Below are 20,486 nucleotides of genomic sequence, written 5' to 3'. Positions count from 1 at the left end.
TGGAAGTAGCTTAAGCTTCTTAGTGCTGTGCTTTAACCTGCTGCGCCACCAGGGATGGCCACTTTTACATTTTTTTTTAAGATTTATTTATTTATGCATACAAAACTGGGGTACAGGCCAGAGGTACAGGGGCAGTGAGAGGATTTACCAGAGACAGTGGGGAGCAGAACAGGCAGATCAACTAAGTACACTGCTCAGGGGAGCATCAGGTAAGATAGGAGAGGACTGCTGTGCATGTGAGTCACCTCTGAGGCTAGGGATTGAACTAACACACTGCGGCTAGCTTAAGCAGTGCTGTGCTTTAACCACCAGGGAGGGCCCCACTTCCATATCTTATTAAATAGTTTTGATATAAGGAGTTACCTTCATGAATAAGTCCTTTAAAGAAATTCGCTATAGGTGCTCTCTCTGGTGGTGCAACAGGTTTAAAACACAGCAATACTAAGCTGATCTCAGCTGCTTCAGTGCCAGCTTGATCCCCAGCTAGGGAGATAACCCACATGGAGCTGCAGACTTCTCCTGTCCCGCCCACTGCTCCCCTCAGCAATGCAGGTCTCCTCCGGGGCAGGTGGGAATCGAACTCATGCGGAAGTGGCTTTAGCTTCTCAGTGCAGTGCTTTAACCCGCTGCGCCACCAGGGAGGGCCTTAGAAGACTTTTTAATGATGTATTTAAACTTACATTGTTAGTGGAAAATAAAACTTGTATAAAGTAGTATGCTAAATTCCATTGTTTGCACACCTATATGTTTCATATAAAATCTTTAAACATACTATAATTAATATACTAAAAATGGTAATACCTTAGCTGGTGGGATAACAGGTAATTGGCTATTTTTACTTTCTATTATCTGTCATATTTAATTATTTCCTATATACTTGTAATGCTTTTACTTATAAAACTAAAATGAACAAAACTCAGACAAGTCTCCCACTGATATTTAATGATTTTTTTATATAAATGTACTTATAAGAAATCTGCGGCATACTTGAAATATATAACCTCTGAGGCAAAGTTTCTACTTTCAAAGAAGAAGGAAACAAGGAGAATAGGTTTGACTAAGCTGGGTCTCCAAAGTCAAAGCTTGAGTAGGCTCAGAGACTGAGCGCTGTAGAACGTCCTTTGGAGGGCACCTTTTTAAAGCAGAGAAGGTCTACATTTATGATGTTCCCTCTGCCCCCTTGGAACCTGCACTGGGCTCTCCCTTAGTCTCATTGTAGCTACTGACTTGGAGCAAGTAGGGCACTCCTGAGCAAGATCAGAAGGTATGTCCTGCTCAACTTTGCCCTGATATGCTTCTATTGCCTTAGCAATGCCCATCCAAAACCTCTAGGAGTGAGTTCTCTTGAGACCCTTCACAACCTCCGCAGTCCAAATGAATTGGTTTAATTTTGACGTGAACTGAAATCCAGATCTTAAATTTTAATCTTGCCCTTATTTTTGTCAGCTTCAGGCTGCTATAACAAAGTAACTCATACTGGTATTTTGTCATATTTGCTGGATGCCTTAAACAACAGTTAAGTTTTCGTATTTTTAGAGGCTGGGAGGTTGGAGATAAAGATGCCAGGAGTTCTGTTCTTGGTGACGGCCCTGCTCCTTGCCTACAAGATATTTGACTTTCTTTTCTCCTTGTGGCTCACATGGCTTCTCCTCTTTGGGTCACTGATCCCACATTAGGGTCTCCATCTTCATGAACTTGTCTAAACCTAATTCTCTAAAGACTGTTCTTAAACACTATCTTAGTGGGGGTTAGGGTTTCTTCATATGAATTTGAGGGGAATAAGAAATTTGCTCCATAACAGCCTTTAATGTACCTGGCTCAGACAGTCAGAAGTAAAGGAAGGAATTTATTTATAAACTGTCTCAGGGTATTAGTCTTTTGAAAGGAAATATGAAGCTATATTTTAAGTAGGGTGACCCTGATGTCAGGCCATTGTTATTTTGAATAAATTCTTCCTTTCTTGAGCTCTTTTGAATAAATACTTTGGTTTCCCCATTCAGGGCCTTTAACCCTAATCTCCAAGCTCTCCCACTTTGCACTGACCTCTCTCACATTACTGAAGAGATGCATGATTTACCAAACAGAAATGAAACTTAATTCTCATTAGAGCTTTTTTATTCACCAGGTGATTCATTACAGATAGCTTCCCACTTTGGATGAGAAAGTAAAATGTAGCGATTCCTTTATATAGTATATCTTTAAGAACTTGGTGATGAATTTCTAGAAAGTGTTTAGCTCCACTGAAAATGTACTCATTTATTTAATTCCTCAGTGCTCCAGCAAAGCATCGGCCTTTAAAGTTTTTAAAGGTATAGTTAAGTCCACACTTCCCTCTTATGTCCCCTTTATCTGCTGGACAGTAAACCTACTGAAGTCGTTACCCTAATGGTAATGCACTCCACGGGTGATACTGGAGACATGCCAGTAGGTAACTTCCCAGACACTGAGCATGAGGCCTTAGAATCACTATATAAAGCTTGAATGATGTTTCACTGTTAGAATGAGAAAGGTGAAGAAAGAAGAAAACACCTACTAAATCCTATTTCTACCCTTGGCCCAAGGTGACAGCTTTCTTGGAGATGATAAAATAGATAAATAAATAAATAAAGCCAGAAAATTACTTGTCTGTATCAGGCAGCACTGCATGGGGAGGGCTTCCCTGTTGCACAGTGGTCCTGGTCCCTGGGGCTAACACGCCTCACTGGGGATATGGCTTTTTGTGACCTGATGCTCTTACAGATGGGAAACAGACATGAGCTGTATGCTTTTGAATTAATATTATGTATAGATTTCATTATAAGGAGTTCTGCACCAGCCTGACGATGTGAGTCTGCTTTTAGGTGACTATTAAATTTCTATTGCAAACTATATTAAAAAAAAAAAAACTTTCGGTATCACATGTGCTTGTGAGTGACATTTTCTTTTGTGAACATGGTTCATAAGAATCATTATCCAACTGGTGCATTATTAAAACACAGATAAGGCTGTCTATGGTCCCAAAATGCTGAGGACATGGAAATAGAACCTGGATATCTAAAGGAGGTGACTGCATTGAGAGATCCCTTCACAGTGCACATCAGTAGTTAGGCTGCAAGACATATATGTCATATCTCACACTCACAAGCTACAATGTATACTTTTACATTTTTTTTAAAGATGTATTTATTTATTCATACAGAACTGGGGTACAGGCTAAAGATGTGGAGGGTGAGAGGATTCAGTAGAGACAAAGTGGGGAACAGAAGAGGCAGATCGACGAAGTACACTGCTGAGGGGAGCAGCGGGCGGGTCAGGAGAGGTCTGCCATGCCATGTGGATCTCCTCTGGGGCAGGCGGGGATTGAACTCATTTGGAAGTAGCTTAAGCTTCTTAGTGCTGTGCTTTAACCTGCTGCGCCACCAGGGATGGCCACTTTTACATTTTTTTTTAAGATTTATTTATTTATGCATACAAAACTGGGGTACAGGCCAGAGGTACAGGGGCAGTGAGAGGATTTACCAGAGACAGTGGGGAGCAGAACAGGCAGATCAACTAAGTACACTGCTCAGGGGAGCATCAGGTAAGATAGGAGAGGACTGCTGTGCATGTGAGTCACCTCTGAGGCTAGGGATTGAACTAACACACTGCGGCTAGCTTAAGCAGTGCTGTGCTTTAACCACCAGGGAGGGCCCCACTTCCATATCTTATTAAATAGTTTTGATATAAGGAGTTACCTTCATGAATAAGTCCTTTAAAGAAATTCGCTATAGGTGCTCTCTCTGGTGGTGCAACAGGTTTAAAACACAGCAATACTAAGCTGATCTCAGCTGCTTCAGTGCCAGCTTGATCCCCAGCTAGGGAGATAACCCACATGGTGCTGCAGACTTCTCCTGTCCCGCCCACTGCTCCCCTCAGCAATGCAATTCGTCCATCTGCCTGATCTGCACCCCACTCTGCCTCTGGTGAATCCTCTCATTGCCCCTCCATCTCTGGCCTGTACCCCAGTTCTGTATGCATAAATAAATATTAAAAAAAAATTCCCAGTTGTAATATTGTTTGAAATCAGCTAGCACCATAGTATAATAAAATAATATGTGTTTTCCGTTAGAACTAGACTTGAATATTAGCCCTGTTTAAATAAGCTCAGGCATCTGATTTAAAAGTACTGAGCCTCACTTACCAAACTGTGAGACAAGATAGAGAGAATATGATGGGTGTGAAGGTGAAAGGAAGTTGTATTTGGGAATCCCCAACCCCTGGAGTAATGGTGATAGTTTATTGAGATTAATACTCGTGAGAGACAATAAAAAGGAAAAGGATAATAGTCATGTGCTTACCCCAGGTAAGTTGTTCCTTGAATGTGTTTTGTGGAATGGCAAAGGTGTTTTGTGTGAAAGAATTCCAGAAACAAACCCTTCAGTGAAACACTGGGTGAGACAGAGTGTCAATCCCATCAGAGCATTACAGAATGGGTGTCACGTGGCCCTAGGCATGGTCTCCTGGGCCACATCAGCCTCCTGTGGCTCCCTGATCCCTTCTTGGGGAGCAAGTGCCCTGGGGACACGATTGGAGACTGCTTTCCTGTCTCATAGCCGCCCATACTTTCCTCAGAATGTCCAATTCTCACCCAGTTTTGGCTGCAAAGAACTAGCGGTTTTTCATCTTGGCTAGAATCTGAGTTTTATGGTTGTTAGATACATCGGGATTTTCAATAAAACAGTCCTGTGTACTGTTTATTATTTTTTAAAATATTTTATTTATCTTGCATACGACTGGGATGCAGGCCAGGGGTGCGGGGGTTGAGATTCATCAGATACAGAGTGGGGAACAGACCGGGCAAGCTACTGAAATACGCTGTTAAGGGAAGCAGTGGCAAAACAGAACAGGTCACTGCACCATGTGGGCTAGCTCCCTGGCCCAGGGATTGACCACAGGTTATCTCGGTGGGCCTTCATGACCAACAGGGAGGCCTAGGATAAACATTACTAGGTTTCCTTGGGTATCTCTTGTTTTCAGTCTTTCCCCTCACATTATCTTTTTTATGCATTTCTAGATTTTCACATGTTCCTTGGTAAAGTGTTCTTTACATTATTCATTTTATGTGCCTTTTTCTATTTATAGGAGAATGTTGTTCTACAGTTACAAATCCCAATGCTCACCTACATGGAATACAACTAACTGCAGGTTAACTACTTTTCATTAAAGCACAAATTACCGAGCATTTGGTGATAACGCATATTAATTCCCTAATTAATGTTTGTCCTAAATGCCACTGCTTAAAACCTACCCCTCTTCTTGGTGGCAGCGGTGAGAAATACAGGCTACCTGCTTTCCTCGGGGCACCTGGGCGGCTGCACCTGCTTCCTCTGATTTAGAAATTGGCTTCTTGCCATTTTAAGAGCAGTATTCCCCCTCAGAAGCACCCTTTTGTTTTATTGTGCTAATTAAAAAAAGTCTCCTGTAATTCTGTCCTTTCCTTTCCTCTTTCCTCTCTCATCCTCCCTCAACTATCAATTGTTCTGGGTTCCTTACCCTGCATGTTAGTAAATAGGCTGCTGGAATCACCTTCTGTTTACCTTTCTCCTAGTTCTCAGGATACAGTGATTTCCAACCCAGCAGAGCCCATGAAGGCAGTGATCTTTAATATACACAGTTGCTTCAAAACAGAAAAATCCCTTCCCCCACAACCTCTCAATAAAGGGATTCAACTTGGTGAGGGTGTGCAGTGATAAGACGGAATGTAAGGATGTAGTCACCCAACAGTGACAGTCTATTGTTTCTCTCGAGCCTTCCTGTTAAACTCCTGAGATGTACCAAGGGGCTCTGAAATAAGTTGAACAGATTCCAGCTGAGCCCTGCTCTGCAGTGAAGACACGAAGCCGCTTGCACTTTGGAGGAGGCTAAGCCAAGATTTACCCTTTACCAGTCTGACATCCTTCCCGGTAAATGAGGAGTTTAGGGATTAGGAAGGACTTGATCTCCCACCCTCCCACCCTCCCACCCTTCACATTAAGCTCCAGCCTTTGCTTCTTGCACATTTGTCCTGCTTTCTTTGTTGCACGTGTCCTCGACCCATTACCTGCCAGGAAGGTAGGTCAAGCGCCCTGAGTGACACCGCTCCCCATACAGTACTGCTCAGAGACAGCATTTGAATTTGAATAAGGTTTTCCATATTGGTTCCACAAATCAAGGAATATTAAAAGTATGACTTGGCCCAATGGAAAGAAGCACTGATTTGTGGATTTGAACACATTCTGTATTACAACCCATTTTGGAGCCAGTGGAGATTTCCAAATCTCTGGGGGGATCAAATGGTGGGGGAAGGTACCCAGATAGACATCAGTTTGGGCTTTTGCAGAAAATCTCTTGAATCTAGTATTCTCTGGAGCACACTTGGGAAATACTTATATGTACTGTTGGAAAAATGGAACATTCTCTGACTCCATGAATTCCTTAGCTAGGACTCTTATTTCAAGTGCAAGACAATTAAATTGTTTCATACCTCTCGGATGATGTGGTGAATTAGATGTGGTAGTGAAATATAACTCTATGTCAAGGAGGAAAGCTATTCTAAGCAGTTGCCTCTGTACTCTGAATTTTATACTTGGTGAGATGAGCAGTATGTTTTAAGAAACCAGTGGGGCACACTAGACTGTCACTTTAGTATGGATTCCAAAGCTGCATTTAGTAAAAAAGATCAAATTCACATGACAGGATTTCATTTCAAATATAATATTTTTTTAAACTTATCACATTTCTGTTTCATTCTTAGCTTATATTTGATGATCAAGGATAAGTATTTCTTTGTGATGATGTTGGGGCTCAAGGAAAATTGCATCACTCCATCTGGGTTCTTCTGAGGCTGGATGGAAGAGCAAACTCATCAGTCAGATTAGTGGGGGGGAAGCCAAAATTTAATAATACAGATATGATGAATTTACATGGTTGTAAATTCTAAAGTAAAAGGGGATAAACCAGGGGTGAATTTCCTCTGTTAAGGGACCTGTGGCATCAAGGAAAGAGAAGGGTAGACTTCATCTTTGAAAATGAAAAGGTGAATTTCAGAGATAATGAGGGACATGTTCATTGATAAACCTGCACCTGGATGGTACACCCAAAACTATATTGTTCTAGATTATAAACGGGGGAGCAGTGATTGCTTCTTTGCTTAGGAAAGGGAAGGGAAACTGGGATAAGGACACCAGCTTCTGAGCCCCTAGGGTCTTCGTTGCTCTTAAAGTAATCTGCACTCTTTAACACAGAGTCCCATGAACTTGGTTGACCTCGGTTGCCCATACCAAGGTGACACTAAACGGAAACCTACTCTAGGCTTATTGAGAAATGTCTTATCTGATGCTTTTGGGGAGACTCATCCCACAGGTTCTTATACTTCTCTCTGGTCTGCTGCTTTTGCTTATTAGCACATTTTCTTATAACTTTGCTATAATATTTTTTCCTCTTCCATGATTTACTCCATTTTATAGAATGAGTAATTGAACTATGATTAGGGAAAAAAAAATCCAAAGAACACTGTGTTTTTGTGTGTGTGTGTGTGTGATTGTTAGAAATTTTATGTTATTCAATGTTCAGTTTGAAAATATGTGTCACCCAATTGTTATACAGTAATAAAATTGGTGCTTCAGAGGGGGACATCTGGAGGCCGATGATTACTCTGGTGAACACTGTCTGTCCTCACTCCAAGGTTTGTAATTGGATGATGCTATTTCCTTGTATTACTTCCCTTCCTTTAGAGTTTGGTTTGGCCACTAGTTGCCATCTCCACTCATTCACTTATCACAGGATCCATAAAAGAGTCAGGAGAATCTTAATTTATTTGCAAAAGTGAAAGAGAAAAAAAAAAGGAAAAGTGAGTAAATCATATTCATTGATAGAAAAAGCAAATGAGGTCATTTGAGAATGACTTAAATAAATAGGCATAACGAGTACACTAACTCCATAGTGAATCTTACCCTTTGAATGTCTTTAACTTCAGGAAAGAAGATTTCTGTTTTTCTTTGATTGATGATTTGTGCACACAAACAAATACTTCATTATTTTGTTCCTGATCTTTTTTTTTTTTTTTTTAAAGATTTATTTATTTATTCATACAGAACTGGGGTACAGGCCAGAGGCTCAGGGGCGGTGAGAGGCTTCACCAGAGACAGAGTGGGGAGCAGAACAGGCAGATCTACGAAGTACACTGCTGAGGGAAGCAGTGGGCGGGTCAGGAGAGGTCTGGCTCGCCATGTGGTCTCCTCCGGGGCAGGCGGCAGGCGGGAATCGAACTCATGTGGAAGTGGCTTCAGATTCTCAGTGCTGTGCTTTAACCCGCTGCGCCACCAGGGAGGGCCTGTTCCTGATCTTTTAAGGTGATACAGTTTGTGGGTTTGGTCGCCTTCTTTAACATTATAAAACTTTTTTTTTTTTACTGTATATCTTTTATTTTTTTGAGCTCTTTAAAAATGCTAGCTTTTGAAAAAATACTAGTTTTTGCTTTCTATTTAAGTAAAACCAGGAAGGATCTATTGATACTAGGTTGTGTATAGGAGAACAGACACAAACCTTTAATCTCCTTTGTTACAGGGAATTGACAAATGACTTCCACCAATACATTTCTGTGGTGAATATTTGTGTTGGTAAGCAAACCCCTTTTCTTTGCTCACACATAACAAGGGAAAGTGGCAGCATGGAAAGCTAATTTTGCTCTTCACTGGAGCAGGGAGGATCAGGGATGCTGCAGTGTTAAACTGCTTCCCCTGTTCCTTTTTGGCAGGCATTTGAAGGACAGCCTGATGTCAAAACCTTCACTGGCCAGCGTTCAGGATGGCTTTTCATGAGTAAATGAGAGAGCACCAGACAGTGGTTTAAACAGTTGTCCCATCTGAAAACAAATACTTTTCACCCAAGTCTCCAAAAATTATAGGAATATAACATCTTCTCTCTAGAGATGTCATTTTTTTTTTTTGAGTGAGTTTCAATTCTTTTTAGCCCACATTTTTTTATATCCATGAGTACAAATATACTGGAGTCTGTCAGCCAAAGTAACTATTGAGTTATTCCTGTGCCCAAGTACTTTGATAAAAATGGGGACTCAAAGTAAACCCCAAAGCATTAATAGTTAATTCTTATTATTCACAATTGATAGGTTCCCTGAAGTCACAGTGACTTTAAATATTTATTTATTTATGCATACAGAACTAGAGTACAGGTCAGAGGTGCAGGAGTGGTAAGAGGATTCACCAGAGGTGGAGTGGGGATGAGAACAGGCAGGTCAATGAACTACGCTGCTGAGGGGAGCAGAGAGCTGGCCAGGAAAGGTGTGCTGCGCCATGGGGGTCACCTCCCTGGCTAAAGCGGCTGCAGGAAACTTCCAATGCTGTGCTTCAACCTGTTGTGCCACCAGGCAGGGCCCTAGTCACAGGGACTTTGATTTAGTAAAGTCTAAGCAAGAGCTTCTTTAACTAATAACCAGCTTAGTCCTGGATGCCTTGGGTCACATTTTCATCAGCTAATCAGTATGTTGCCTTGTTTTGGGGTGTGTCTGTTAAAGACCCCTTATTTAACATAGTGTGCGTTGCTGATTATAACTTTAAGCTCAGCTAGTGGTGTTAGGACTCATGCCTGAATCTGCCTCTTGCCTCATCTGCCTGCACTTTGGGACATTACACACAACCCCAGGATTATGCTGGGGCATTCCAAACAGCTGTGTCACCAGTGAAAAGTTTAGAAATGTGAAAAATGTGGCTCCAAATAGGTGGGCAGTGCTTTCCTGGTAGCCTAGGGGTTATGTGCAGTACTACCACTGTGAAGGCCCACCCCAAAGGCCTGAGTTTGTTCCCTGTCCTGGGAGCTAACCCACATGGTGCAGCAGACCTATCCTGTCTCGCCTGCTGCTCCCCTCAGCAGTGTACTTCATTAATCTGCTTGTTTTGCTCCCTACTTTGTCTATGGTGAATCCTCTCACAACTACCTTCCTCCTATACACCAGTTCTTGTATGCAAAAATGAATAAATAAAATCTTTAAAAAAAAAAATAGGTAGGGGCCCTCCCTGGTGGCGCAGCGGGTTAAAGCACAGCACTAAGAAGCTAAAGCCACTTCCGCATGAGTTCGATCCCCACCTGCCCCGGAGGTGACCACATGGCGTGGCAGACCTCTCCTGACCCGTGCTCCCCTCAGCAGTGTACTTAGTTGATCTGCCTGTTCTGCTCCCCACTCTGTCTTTGGTGAAGCCTCTCACCCTCCGCATCTCTGGCCTGTACCCCAGTTCTGTATGAATAAATAAATAAATCTTTAAAAAAAATAGGTAGGGGTAAGGATTCTTGTTTATGACATGGTAACTGAAATAAGAAGGTGGAGAACCAACTGTACAGCCGTAACTGGGGGCTGTGTGTTGAGCAACTTTCTGTGTGCCTGCAGGTGATCATGAAAGTTTCACACGTAATGATTTTGGGGTTTAAAATAAATGAACAAGTAGGCAAATTCACAAGTACAGAATCTGCAAATAATTAAGATTGATGATATGTTCTGTTCAAGTCCATATAAATGGCATATAAAAATGAATACTCTGCTGTGGTAATAAAATGATTCACAGAATGACTGTGATTCTGTCATACTGATTCACCACTTCAGCTTTCAACTTTTCAAATAATCAAGCATTTGTTTGGGCTGAAAGGCAAGATATATTTTTTCCTAAAAACGTGTATGTTTCATTACATGAGCTGAAATCTAGCTAATTGTGAAGACTAAGTTCTGAAGTTCAGCTTTGAATATCAAAATGCTTTAAATTCTCATTTGTTATATTTAAATTTGCTATAGAACACTTGACCTCTAAATGAAGTTGAGATTTAATTTTACACAGCATTTGAGCTTTATATAGTAATTAATTTCTGTGGTTTTATTTTCCTATCAATTTTGCTTCACAAAACAAAACAAAACAATTTGGTCATGATATTATAAACTGAAGGGAACATTTAAAACACTCTTATACTACTGGTGAAGCAAGTCAAGCCAGGTAGGTTTTCTCTATTTCGTTAAGGCTCCCACATCAAGTGCAAGGCATTTTGTAGGTGGCTCTAACAAACCATTGCTTTTGACACGTGTATTCTTGTTACCCAGAGTGTAAGAATGTGTTGGTGAGCCACACAGGGAAGTTCTCTCCCAAAGCAGGAGGCTAGGTAGTAAATATTTTATGCTTTTCAGGCCAGATGGTCTCTGTGGCAACTATTTAACTCTGCTGTTGCTGTGCAGGAGTTGCTGCGGACATGAATGAGCATGGCTGTGTTTTAGTAAAACTTTGTCAATGGATTTTGTAATTAGAATTTGATATCAATTTTATGTATCACAATAGTTGTCTTCCTCTTTTGATTTTCTACCTCCAATAAATAATCAAAAGTCTGTCCTTAGATTGTGGGGAACTGAAACAGAGCCTGGACAGACTTGGCCCACTGGCTGTAGTTTGTTGAACCCTTGTTTAAAATTTTTGTTGTTAAAATTATGTCCTATAACTGGCTCTTGTATCTACCATCAGGTCATATAGATAATGGCTTAGTTAAATCTCTAAGTAAAAAAAATAGAAAAAGTAATATATATCATTAAAGAATAGGTAGATATATCTATGGTTATGTAACCATATGTATATGAATATATATTGTGTATGTCTGTATACCTGTATGTATTTTGCATATAAAATCTCATACCTGACTATAGGCAGTTCGGTAATAAATTCCAGGCTTGGAGGTAAAATAAACCTGAAATTACAGCCTGACTCTCTAATGTTGTCATTGTATCACCTCAGAAAAATCACTTTATCTTTTCAGAATCAGTCTCATCATTTCTAATTAATAGAATTAATTAAAGTTAATATTACCTATTTAATTTAATTGTTTGGGAAAACTTAGATAATATATACAGAAGATACTAAGGGCAGAGCTATATATAATATATAAAAGTTTTTTGTATTATTGACCTTTATTGAAAAGACATGATCTAGTTCCCAATGAAGACTTAACCCTCATTTCTAATATGGATTTTCAATATAGTCTCCTCTGTTTGATAAAAATAAACACTGTCACATCCCAAAATCAATTTGTTACACCTTTCTTTTTCCCTTTTTCCATTGGTATTGTCGGTGTTCTCATGCTGCTGTTTTCTCTGACCTCAATGTTTTTGGTCCTAGTTGCTGGCATTTTCAGACATGCCAAGGCTTCCTGCTAGAGTCTGCGTATACTAGCTATACTTCACAAGAGCAACACCTGTACTTCCGAAGAAGTTGTCTCTTATTTGACAAAAAGAGGGAGTTCATGACAAGGAAACCTGTTTATACGATAAAATAAATTATAAAATTTATTTTAAGAAGCATATTTCAAATAAGTCTTATCTTTTGATGATCATGTTTTAACCCTCTTGTTTGTTAAAAAGAGCAAAATACATCTCCTAGTGGTTAGAGGTTAGTTAATTCTCAAACTAAGATTGTTTTATAGCATCTAAACTCAAATCTCTTCAATTAACCAGTCATTTCCAAATAGCAAGCTTTTTAATATAAATCATACTTTGTTTATAGTAATGATAAATGTTCAAACAGTTATATACTAAATCAGAAACTTTATAAAGCAACTAATAAGACATATTCTCCTAAGTCCTTCACAAAATTATGAAGAAAGATTGGGATGACCTTTTGAAAAACTTCAGTTGTTTGAGATGCATTGAAATTATTACTTCAGCTTACTACAACTTCAAATTTGTAATATAATCTGCCCTTTATATATAAATACCTAAAGATATCAAATGAAAGCATACTTATATATCATAATGTGTATGTGTGTGTGTGTGTGTGCAAACGTATCTAAAAAGAGTGTTTCTCTTATCATTTAACTAAGTCAGTGCTGAAATTTGCTAACTTCTAGAAGTTTACTTTCAGAAGGTTTCATTTGCTTGAAAGAGCTGTCTGTCTTTCCCTTAGTATGTTTGTATCTATGTTCTTTTTTTGCTTCTTGGTATTCCAGTTGGAAGATTGAGGAGCACAAAGAAATACCTGGAGATAAGCATGTTTAATTCTTTTGCTATGGCTTCTGTGCCAAACTGTGCCTCTGGGGAATTTGGAGTGCTTCAGTTTGTTCAGAGTCTCTGCCTCTAGTCTAGTGGGGACACTGGGTAAGCATGCACTCGGGCATCTATGAATTAATGCCAGCAGGCTGAGAAATCATGCTGAAATTCATGTTGGCAGGTTGTTTTGGCTGGTTTGATAATGAGGACAGTCCTATGACACTAAGGGTCATATTCCTATGAACTTTTTATTGTTTCCATTTGTCACACAGCTGTTTTTCTAGTCTTTCATTTAGGTTTCTTACCATTTCTTCACCTAAAGCGTAACTTTCATAAAACTGTCTAATATGTCTGTATCCCTTTAGAGGATGTAATAAATATCTGATGCATATTTGTGTAACAAAACTCAGACTCTGAGCTTATAACTTTCAAAGGACACACAGTCTATTAATGTGATAGCTGAAAAAGTAGATGCAGAAATGTTGAAGTGACTCAAAATGTAGGTCTCTGATCTCTTCCTTTTAGTCTCCTTTTCTTTGGTGGAGTCACAAAATTGTTTTAAGTAAAATACTGTGCAGTAAATTTACACTGTCAACTGACCCATGGAAACATGTATATGTACTATATTCTTAGAGTTAATGTATCTTTTCAAAAACAAAGATTATTCAAGGTTTTTTTTTAAAAAAAAGATTTATTTATGTATGTGCACAAGAACTGGGGTATAGGCCAGAGGTGCAGTGGGTGAGAGGATTCAACAGAGACAAAGTAGGGAGCAGACAAGGCAGATCTATTGAAATACACTGCTGAGGGGAGCAGCGGGCGAAAGAGTTCTGCCATGTGGGTCACCTCCCTGGCTGGGGGTCCAACTCTTGTTGCAGTGACTGTGATAGTTTCATAGTGCTGTGCTTTAACCCATTGCACCACCAGAGAGGACCCAGATTATTCAGTTTTTAACCCTTGTATTTGGTAAAGTTAAATGCAATTTAACATATGAAGGAAAATGTTGATGAATACAAAAGGTTTTGTTCTGTTCATTAATTACCCCAAGTACCATCACAGTGCTGGGAATAGAGATAGCATGTGATAAAGCTTTGAGTGAATGAATGGATGAATTTGAGAGGGAATGGGGCAGGAAGGAAAGATTGTTAAATATTTCTGGGTTTGGCTTTCAAAATGTCCTATTCATGGCCACTGTTCTTGGTTATCCAGCAGTCATGGGCATTGGACTGCATGGTGGCTGTCCTGACTGGAGCAGCCGGCTGACCCATGAGCTGCCTGTTTTCACAAGCTGGACATGGTTATCCCCAGGGCCCTATTTAAAGGTGTTGTGAACAAACATCTTTCCCTGTACTCCACTCACTGTTCACCTGCTTTCATATGTTCAGGTGTTTGCTTATAGGGTTTAGTAGGTGGATATGATCAAGACTGCATTGCACACCTACCCATGCATCTGTCTATCATTAGAGGAAAAACCTATATTGAATTTAGGACTAGAAGAAGATTTCCTTTCTTTTCTATTCCTTTGGGCCTATTTTCTGCCCTGAGTAAGTTTATATTTTCATGTGGTGGCATGAAATGGCAATGATACCTAACCTAGCAGGATTTCTATAACAGTTTCCATTTGGCTGCTGATTACTCACATCCGCTGTTCTGCATCCATCACACACATACTACAGTCCTTGGGTTGAAGTGCTTGTTCAGGCAATGTGGAGCTGTGAAAATATCATATTTGTAACAGAAAGATTTGGTTTTTGAGGTTACATCTACAATAGACTCATTGCATATCCTTAGACCTAAATCTGTTCATTCTTTCAGTATTTAATCCTTGAGTAATTTTTGCACGAACTAATAAGTAAGATAATGGACTGATATCTGCTCAGTGTCTGCAATATATTTTGTGCTTAGTAAACAGTAACTTGTAATTACTTTTTTTAATTGAAAATATTATGGATGTAAATGAAGAGTCAGAAGTCATAGTAAGAAATAATACCGATTCCTGCAAACTGAAAATACAGTATCACACCTAGGATATTGATACTGATAAAATCCTCAGAGCTAATTCATAATCCCTACCTGCCTGTTTATGTGTACTGTGTTTTATACATGTTTTTTTAAAATTTTTTGATGTAGTAAAATATACAATAACATAAAGTTTACTACCTTAATTATAATGTTCATAATGTTATACAGCCCTCATCACTATCTAACTCCATAATGCTATTCATCTTGTAAAACTGAATCTCTGTACCCATGTAGTGAATAATGTCAATTTTTATTAATTTTTCAGGTGATTTTTGAAGTAATAACTTCAGGACATCAAGGCTACCTTGCTATTGATGAAGTGAAGGTTTTAGGACATCCATGTAGTAAGTTGCCTCAATTTTAAATGTTTGAGTATATGACTATGGGAGTATTTAAATGTTTCATGGATTAAGAGAACACACTAAAACCTGGGGAGAAATTTTCCTTCCTGAAGAGTTCCATGATAATCTTGTAGTGTTGCTTTACTAGCCCAGACACTCAAATATATATATATATATATATATATATATTTGAATACATATATATTTGAATATATATATATATATATCAGCATAAGTATCATTAAAAATGTAAGAAAAATGTAAGGCAGGGATAAGGGCTAGAGGAATACTCAAATATGCCTGCAGATATCTTTAGATTTTCCTTTTAAATGGTAGCACAAGTTTAAGTGTTAACAATCAGTGTGTTTTGTTTCCTAAAAACATTGTATGTTTCTGGTACATTTTTACACAAAAATATTTTAAAATATAATTTCAAACAAGCTTGGGATCTGTCAAATATAAAAAACCTACCTAGACTACCCAGAGACCCCAGAAATGCTCTGTTCTTCATCTTTTTAAAATAATGTACTTTAAAAAGTTCAATGGGTAATAAACACATACTTTCCTTTTTACTTCCCAGTATAGGTATCTATTCACATCTTATCATATTTGCATCTGAATCTTTGTCCTTAAGTTATTAAAATATTGCAGATAGTCAGCCCTGATTCCCCCCACCTCCCTAAAGGCCACCACAATGTTATGCCCACAATGTTTCTGGTCTGAAAGCAGCAAAATTTTATGTAGCTGAGTTAAGCAGAGAAGTTTTATATCAAAAAGGAATTGGGTAGCAAACAGTATCATGAGGAACATTGGTGATCTGGGTTCAGATAAAAAGCAGTCACTAAAAAGGAAGTTCTGCATTCAGAATACTGGGGACTGCTGTGAGGTGGAGGACGTGGGGGTCCCCAAGGGCAGGGAAGTTGAAATCTGCTCCTCTGTTGCCTTGGCTTGGAAGGGTGACCTTTGCCAAGAGTACCTCACTTCCTAGTCCACCTTTGCTCACCTTACACTCTAAACCTTGAGTGGAGCTTCAGGGTGGACAGACTAGACTGTGTGCTTATCCTCTTGCTAACAGCTGAGTAAGGTAGCAAAGTAAACATGGCTTTTCAACTTCAGTCTGGTAGGCAGGCCTACTTAGACTTTCGCCGAGAAATGGAGAAGGAAATTCCCCAGCTCGGCAATGAGAGTTTGAGAATTAAACAACCCCAACACTACAGGTGTCTATGTGCACATATGTGCTTGTGTGCGTGCACACAGTATGTATTCATAAAAAGCAAGAAAGTGATGTTTGCCTTTTGAAAATTCTTATCTGATGAATGGTAACCAACTACAAATTAACTTTGAGTTATGTTTTTCCCCACTTAGCATTACATTTTTTTAGGTGAGTGCATAGCAATCTGTAATATGAATATATCACACTTTACTCTTGTATTCTTTTATGAACATTTTGCTTCCTCCCCCCCCCCTTGTTTTCTTCTGTGAGAGCCACTGCTGATGTAAACAGCCATGTGTTGCTCGGGGTGCAATGTGTGAGAGCCGCAGCAGGGTGTATTCTTAGAAGCACAACTGCTGGGATGTAGACTAAAACATTTTTAGTTTTACTAGATGCTGCCAAATGCTATGAAAAGTGTCTGAGCCAGTTTATATTCCCACCAGCAGTGTGTGGAAGCTTTATTTTTCCTATATCCTTGCCCAAAGTTGACACTGTCAGACTTGAAATTCTTGACCAGCTGAGGGATGGCAACCTGCTTTATTTTTAGGATCTCTAGCATTAAAGAGAGACTGACAGGTTCATACATTCCTGAATTTCTACCGATGGCTGCCACCCAAATTCAGTGGTTCTGTCGCCACTGTTGTTGGGGATATAAACACTTGCAAGAGTATTCCCACTTTCACTGGGCTGGACAGATCACCAGACCCCTCCCTGGAGAAGTTTCAAAGAAGCCCTGTGGGACTGGTCTCTGATGTGGGTGTCTGGATGCAGTGCTCTGCAAGGGGTTTGCTCCCTCTCATAGCTTTGTCTGGCATGCCGAGCTCCCCGTGACACTGATGGTCAGGCATAGCTGGCTTCTTGTTCATCAGCAAGGCAGGTCTTCCCTTTGTAGCTCATTGTGTTGCCTTTTCTTCTGTCATCTAGACCAGTGAGTTCAAGAATTTCTCCTCCTTTTTCTGAGAAAGCAGGAAAACAAACAATGCTTTAACTAATTGGAACAGCAAGGCAAATTTAGGAAGTAGAATATAATTACCTGAGTTGGAACTTGACCAAATTTTTGGAGTAACAGCCTCAGGTTGGAAAAGTGCCATGGCATCTTCTAATGCACACAAATGGTCATGCTTTCTGATTCACCTCTTGCCAAGAGGCAAAAAATCAGAGACAGTCATTCTGCCACCAAATGCCTACTGTGTGCTATACCCTGCTTTCCAGATGCTCACCTAAGTGGCTGTTATTAGCGATTATTGGGGCCTTTCTTGTTCTGTTTCCTGTATATCTGGCCACTGGCCAACAAAATAGCTCCTGAAGTAGAGCTCTTCCCATTCCACAGGCGCTGAGTCCCTGCCTTCAGTAAGACATAAAGACTTAAGTGTGTCCTTCTATTAGTGCCTTCTTGAAATGTGTTTCTTGCAGTTGTGTTCATTCCATCTACGTCCAGCTGCTGACAGTCATAGAAAAGGTATTTATTTGCTTTCTGTTGGAGAATGCAGGCACTAATACTTGCTGTTAGGAGACACAAAATTACAAACAGATTCCATACCAAGGTGGTGTATGGCAAAAGAACATTTTGAACTATAAGTTGCTTTGATGATAGTCCTTCTATAGTTACTTTTACTTGATTCTCTAAGTTTATGAGGAAATATGCAAATAAAGTTATTAAAGAATGCTACTGTTTGGTCTTAAAATGAAAAGTTTTGCAGGTGATATTTGAAGGAATTTCCTATCAAGATTTCCAAATAGTAATCAAGTATTTTGAATTTCAATGATTATTAAATTTGAATCATAAAGAAGTGTTAATTTCTTCATATCCACAACTATGCTGTTCAAAAAGTTGCAAAACTACTGAACTACATTTACTTCACCCAGAAAATGCCTGCTTAAATTCATATAAGTTTAAGTTGGCATTGCAGCATTTTTTTTTTTAAGTAGCTGTTCTACTAAGAGTATACAGTTTCTCATAAAATGGTTTTTAATGTAATAACAGTAAGATGCAGGATCAGCTTGAACTGTAGAGATAGTATGCAGAATCAGCAACTCTCTGGCTTAAGACCACTTCTAATAAACATAGATAATTTTTGTATTTGGTATGCACACTGAGAATATATTTTAAAGTTGTTTCAATAATCTTAGCAGGTAAATTGAAGAAATGTGTTTTAAAATTCATAATAGTGTTTCCTGCTTGTAAGTAGTTTATAACCTATGAATATATGGGTAGAACCATTATCACTTTAGTGTGTTTGTATATATTTTTATATCTTAGAAGCTATGCATCATTTTTAACAGGTTTACTGAAATATAGTTTACACTTTATATAACTCACCAACTTCAAATGTACAAATCAGTGGGTTTTAGTTCTGATAGAGTTCTGTAAGAGTTTCCACAATTGATTTTGAGACATTTTCATTATCTCAAAAATACAAACAAACAAACAGACAAACAAAACCTGTACCTGTGTATAGTCACTGCCCATTGACCCTCAGTCCCAAAACCACCCTTTGGCAACCACAAATCTATTTCCTGTCTCTGTAGATTTGCTTGCTGTCCATATTTCATTTACATACAACCAGTATGACCATTTTTTAGTCAAATTCTGCTTGCATGCCATTTCGGTTTCATTCATGTTCACCTCATTCTTTTTTCTTTTTGTTTTTTTGTAAGATTTATTTATTTGTATATATAGAGCTGGGGTACAGGCCAGAGATGCGGAGGTATGTTCACCCCATTCTTAATCCCCCTGCATTGTCTCAGTACCTTTGTTGAAAATCAATTCATGATAAATGTAAGGCTTTGATTCTGGACCTTAGTACCATTCTACCTGGATTACTATACCTTTGCAGTAGGCTGTGAAATATGATCTATAAATTGTCAAACTTACTTATTTTTTTAATACTCTTCTGTATTTGGAGACTCTTGCACTTCCATATCAGCTTTAAGACCAACATGTCAACTTCAGCCCAAAAGCCTGTTGAGATATTGGTAGGGATTTTGTTGAGTGGAGAGCTATTTGAGTGGAGAGCTATTGAGTGGAGAGCTATTGCCATTTTTAAATTATGATCCATGAACATAGGATGTGTTCCTTTTATTGAGGTCTTTTAAAATTTTATTCACTTGTATTTATATCTTGTGTACAGCTTTAAAATTTATTTTGTTAAATTCATTCCTAAGTATTTTATTTTGAAGTTGTTATACAAGGATTGTCTTCCTTAAATGCATTTTTTGGATTGTTCATTACCTGTATATGGAAATGTAGTTTGTTTTTATGTTTTTCTTGTATCCTGAGAATTTGCTAAAGTTGTTTCTCAGCTGTATTTTTTTTTAATCAAGACTTGAAATTTTCTATATTAAAAATTATATTTCCTCCATATAAAAACTTTATATTATAGTTTTATATAGTATCTTTTGTACTTTTTTGCCTTAATATCAGGGCTGCAGTATCCAGTATACTAAATTGAATAAAAGAGAAGAAAGGAGACATCCTTACCTTCATGGTCATTGAGGAAAGATTTCCATTTTTTACCATGAGTATGATGTTAGCTCGAGGTCTGGGTGGTTTTTGAGAGAATTTCTGTTTCTTTTTTTTTTTCTTTTTTTCTTTTTTTAATCTCGAAAGGGTATCAGATTTTAGCAAGTGTTTTTCTATCTTTATGAAGAAGAAAGTTTTCTTAAAAAATAAAAAAAGATTTAGAGTTCTTCCTGGTGGTGCAATGGGTCAAAGCATCACATTATGAAGCTCTCCCAAAACACTGCAGCATGAGTTTAATTCCTGGCCAGGGAGCTCACCCACATGGCATGGCAGACCTCTCCTGACTGTTCCCCTCAACAGCATATTTCAGTGGATCTGCCTGTTCTGCTCTCCATTCTGATTCTGGTGAATCTTATCACACATACC

At 38.8% G+C, this 20,486-nt stretch overlaps 1 protein-coding gene across 4 annotated transcripts in view; it reads left to right on the top strand.

Annotated features, from left to right (window-relative positions):
* The window catches only part of PTPRM (protein tyrosine phosphatase, receptor type, M), a 558,641-nt gene that overhangs the window by 99,489 nt on the left and 438,666 nt on the right, over positions 1-20,486 (top strand). For all 4 annotated transcript variants that reach the window (XM_012725901.1, XM_012725900.1, XM_004683746.2 and 1 more), the window contains exon 3: positions 15,309-15,387. In XM_012725901.1, coding sequence (XP_012581355.1) covers positions 15,309-15,387 — 79 coding nt within the window. The remainder of the gene's footprint in view (positions 1-15,308; positions 15,388-20,486) is intronic.

This window comes from Condylura cristata, unplaced genomic scaffold (assembly GCF_000260355.1).
Source record: "Condylura cristata isolate star-nosed mole 26May11 unplaced genomic scaffold, ConCri1.0 scaffold00016, whole genome shotgun sequence".
NCBI classification, from domain to species: Eukaryota; Metazoa; Chordata; class Mammalia; order Eulipotyphla; family Talpidae; genus Condylura; species Condylura cristata.
This window is presented reverse-complemented; position numbering and strand designations above follow the sequence as displayed.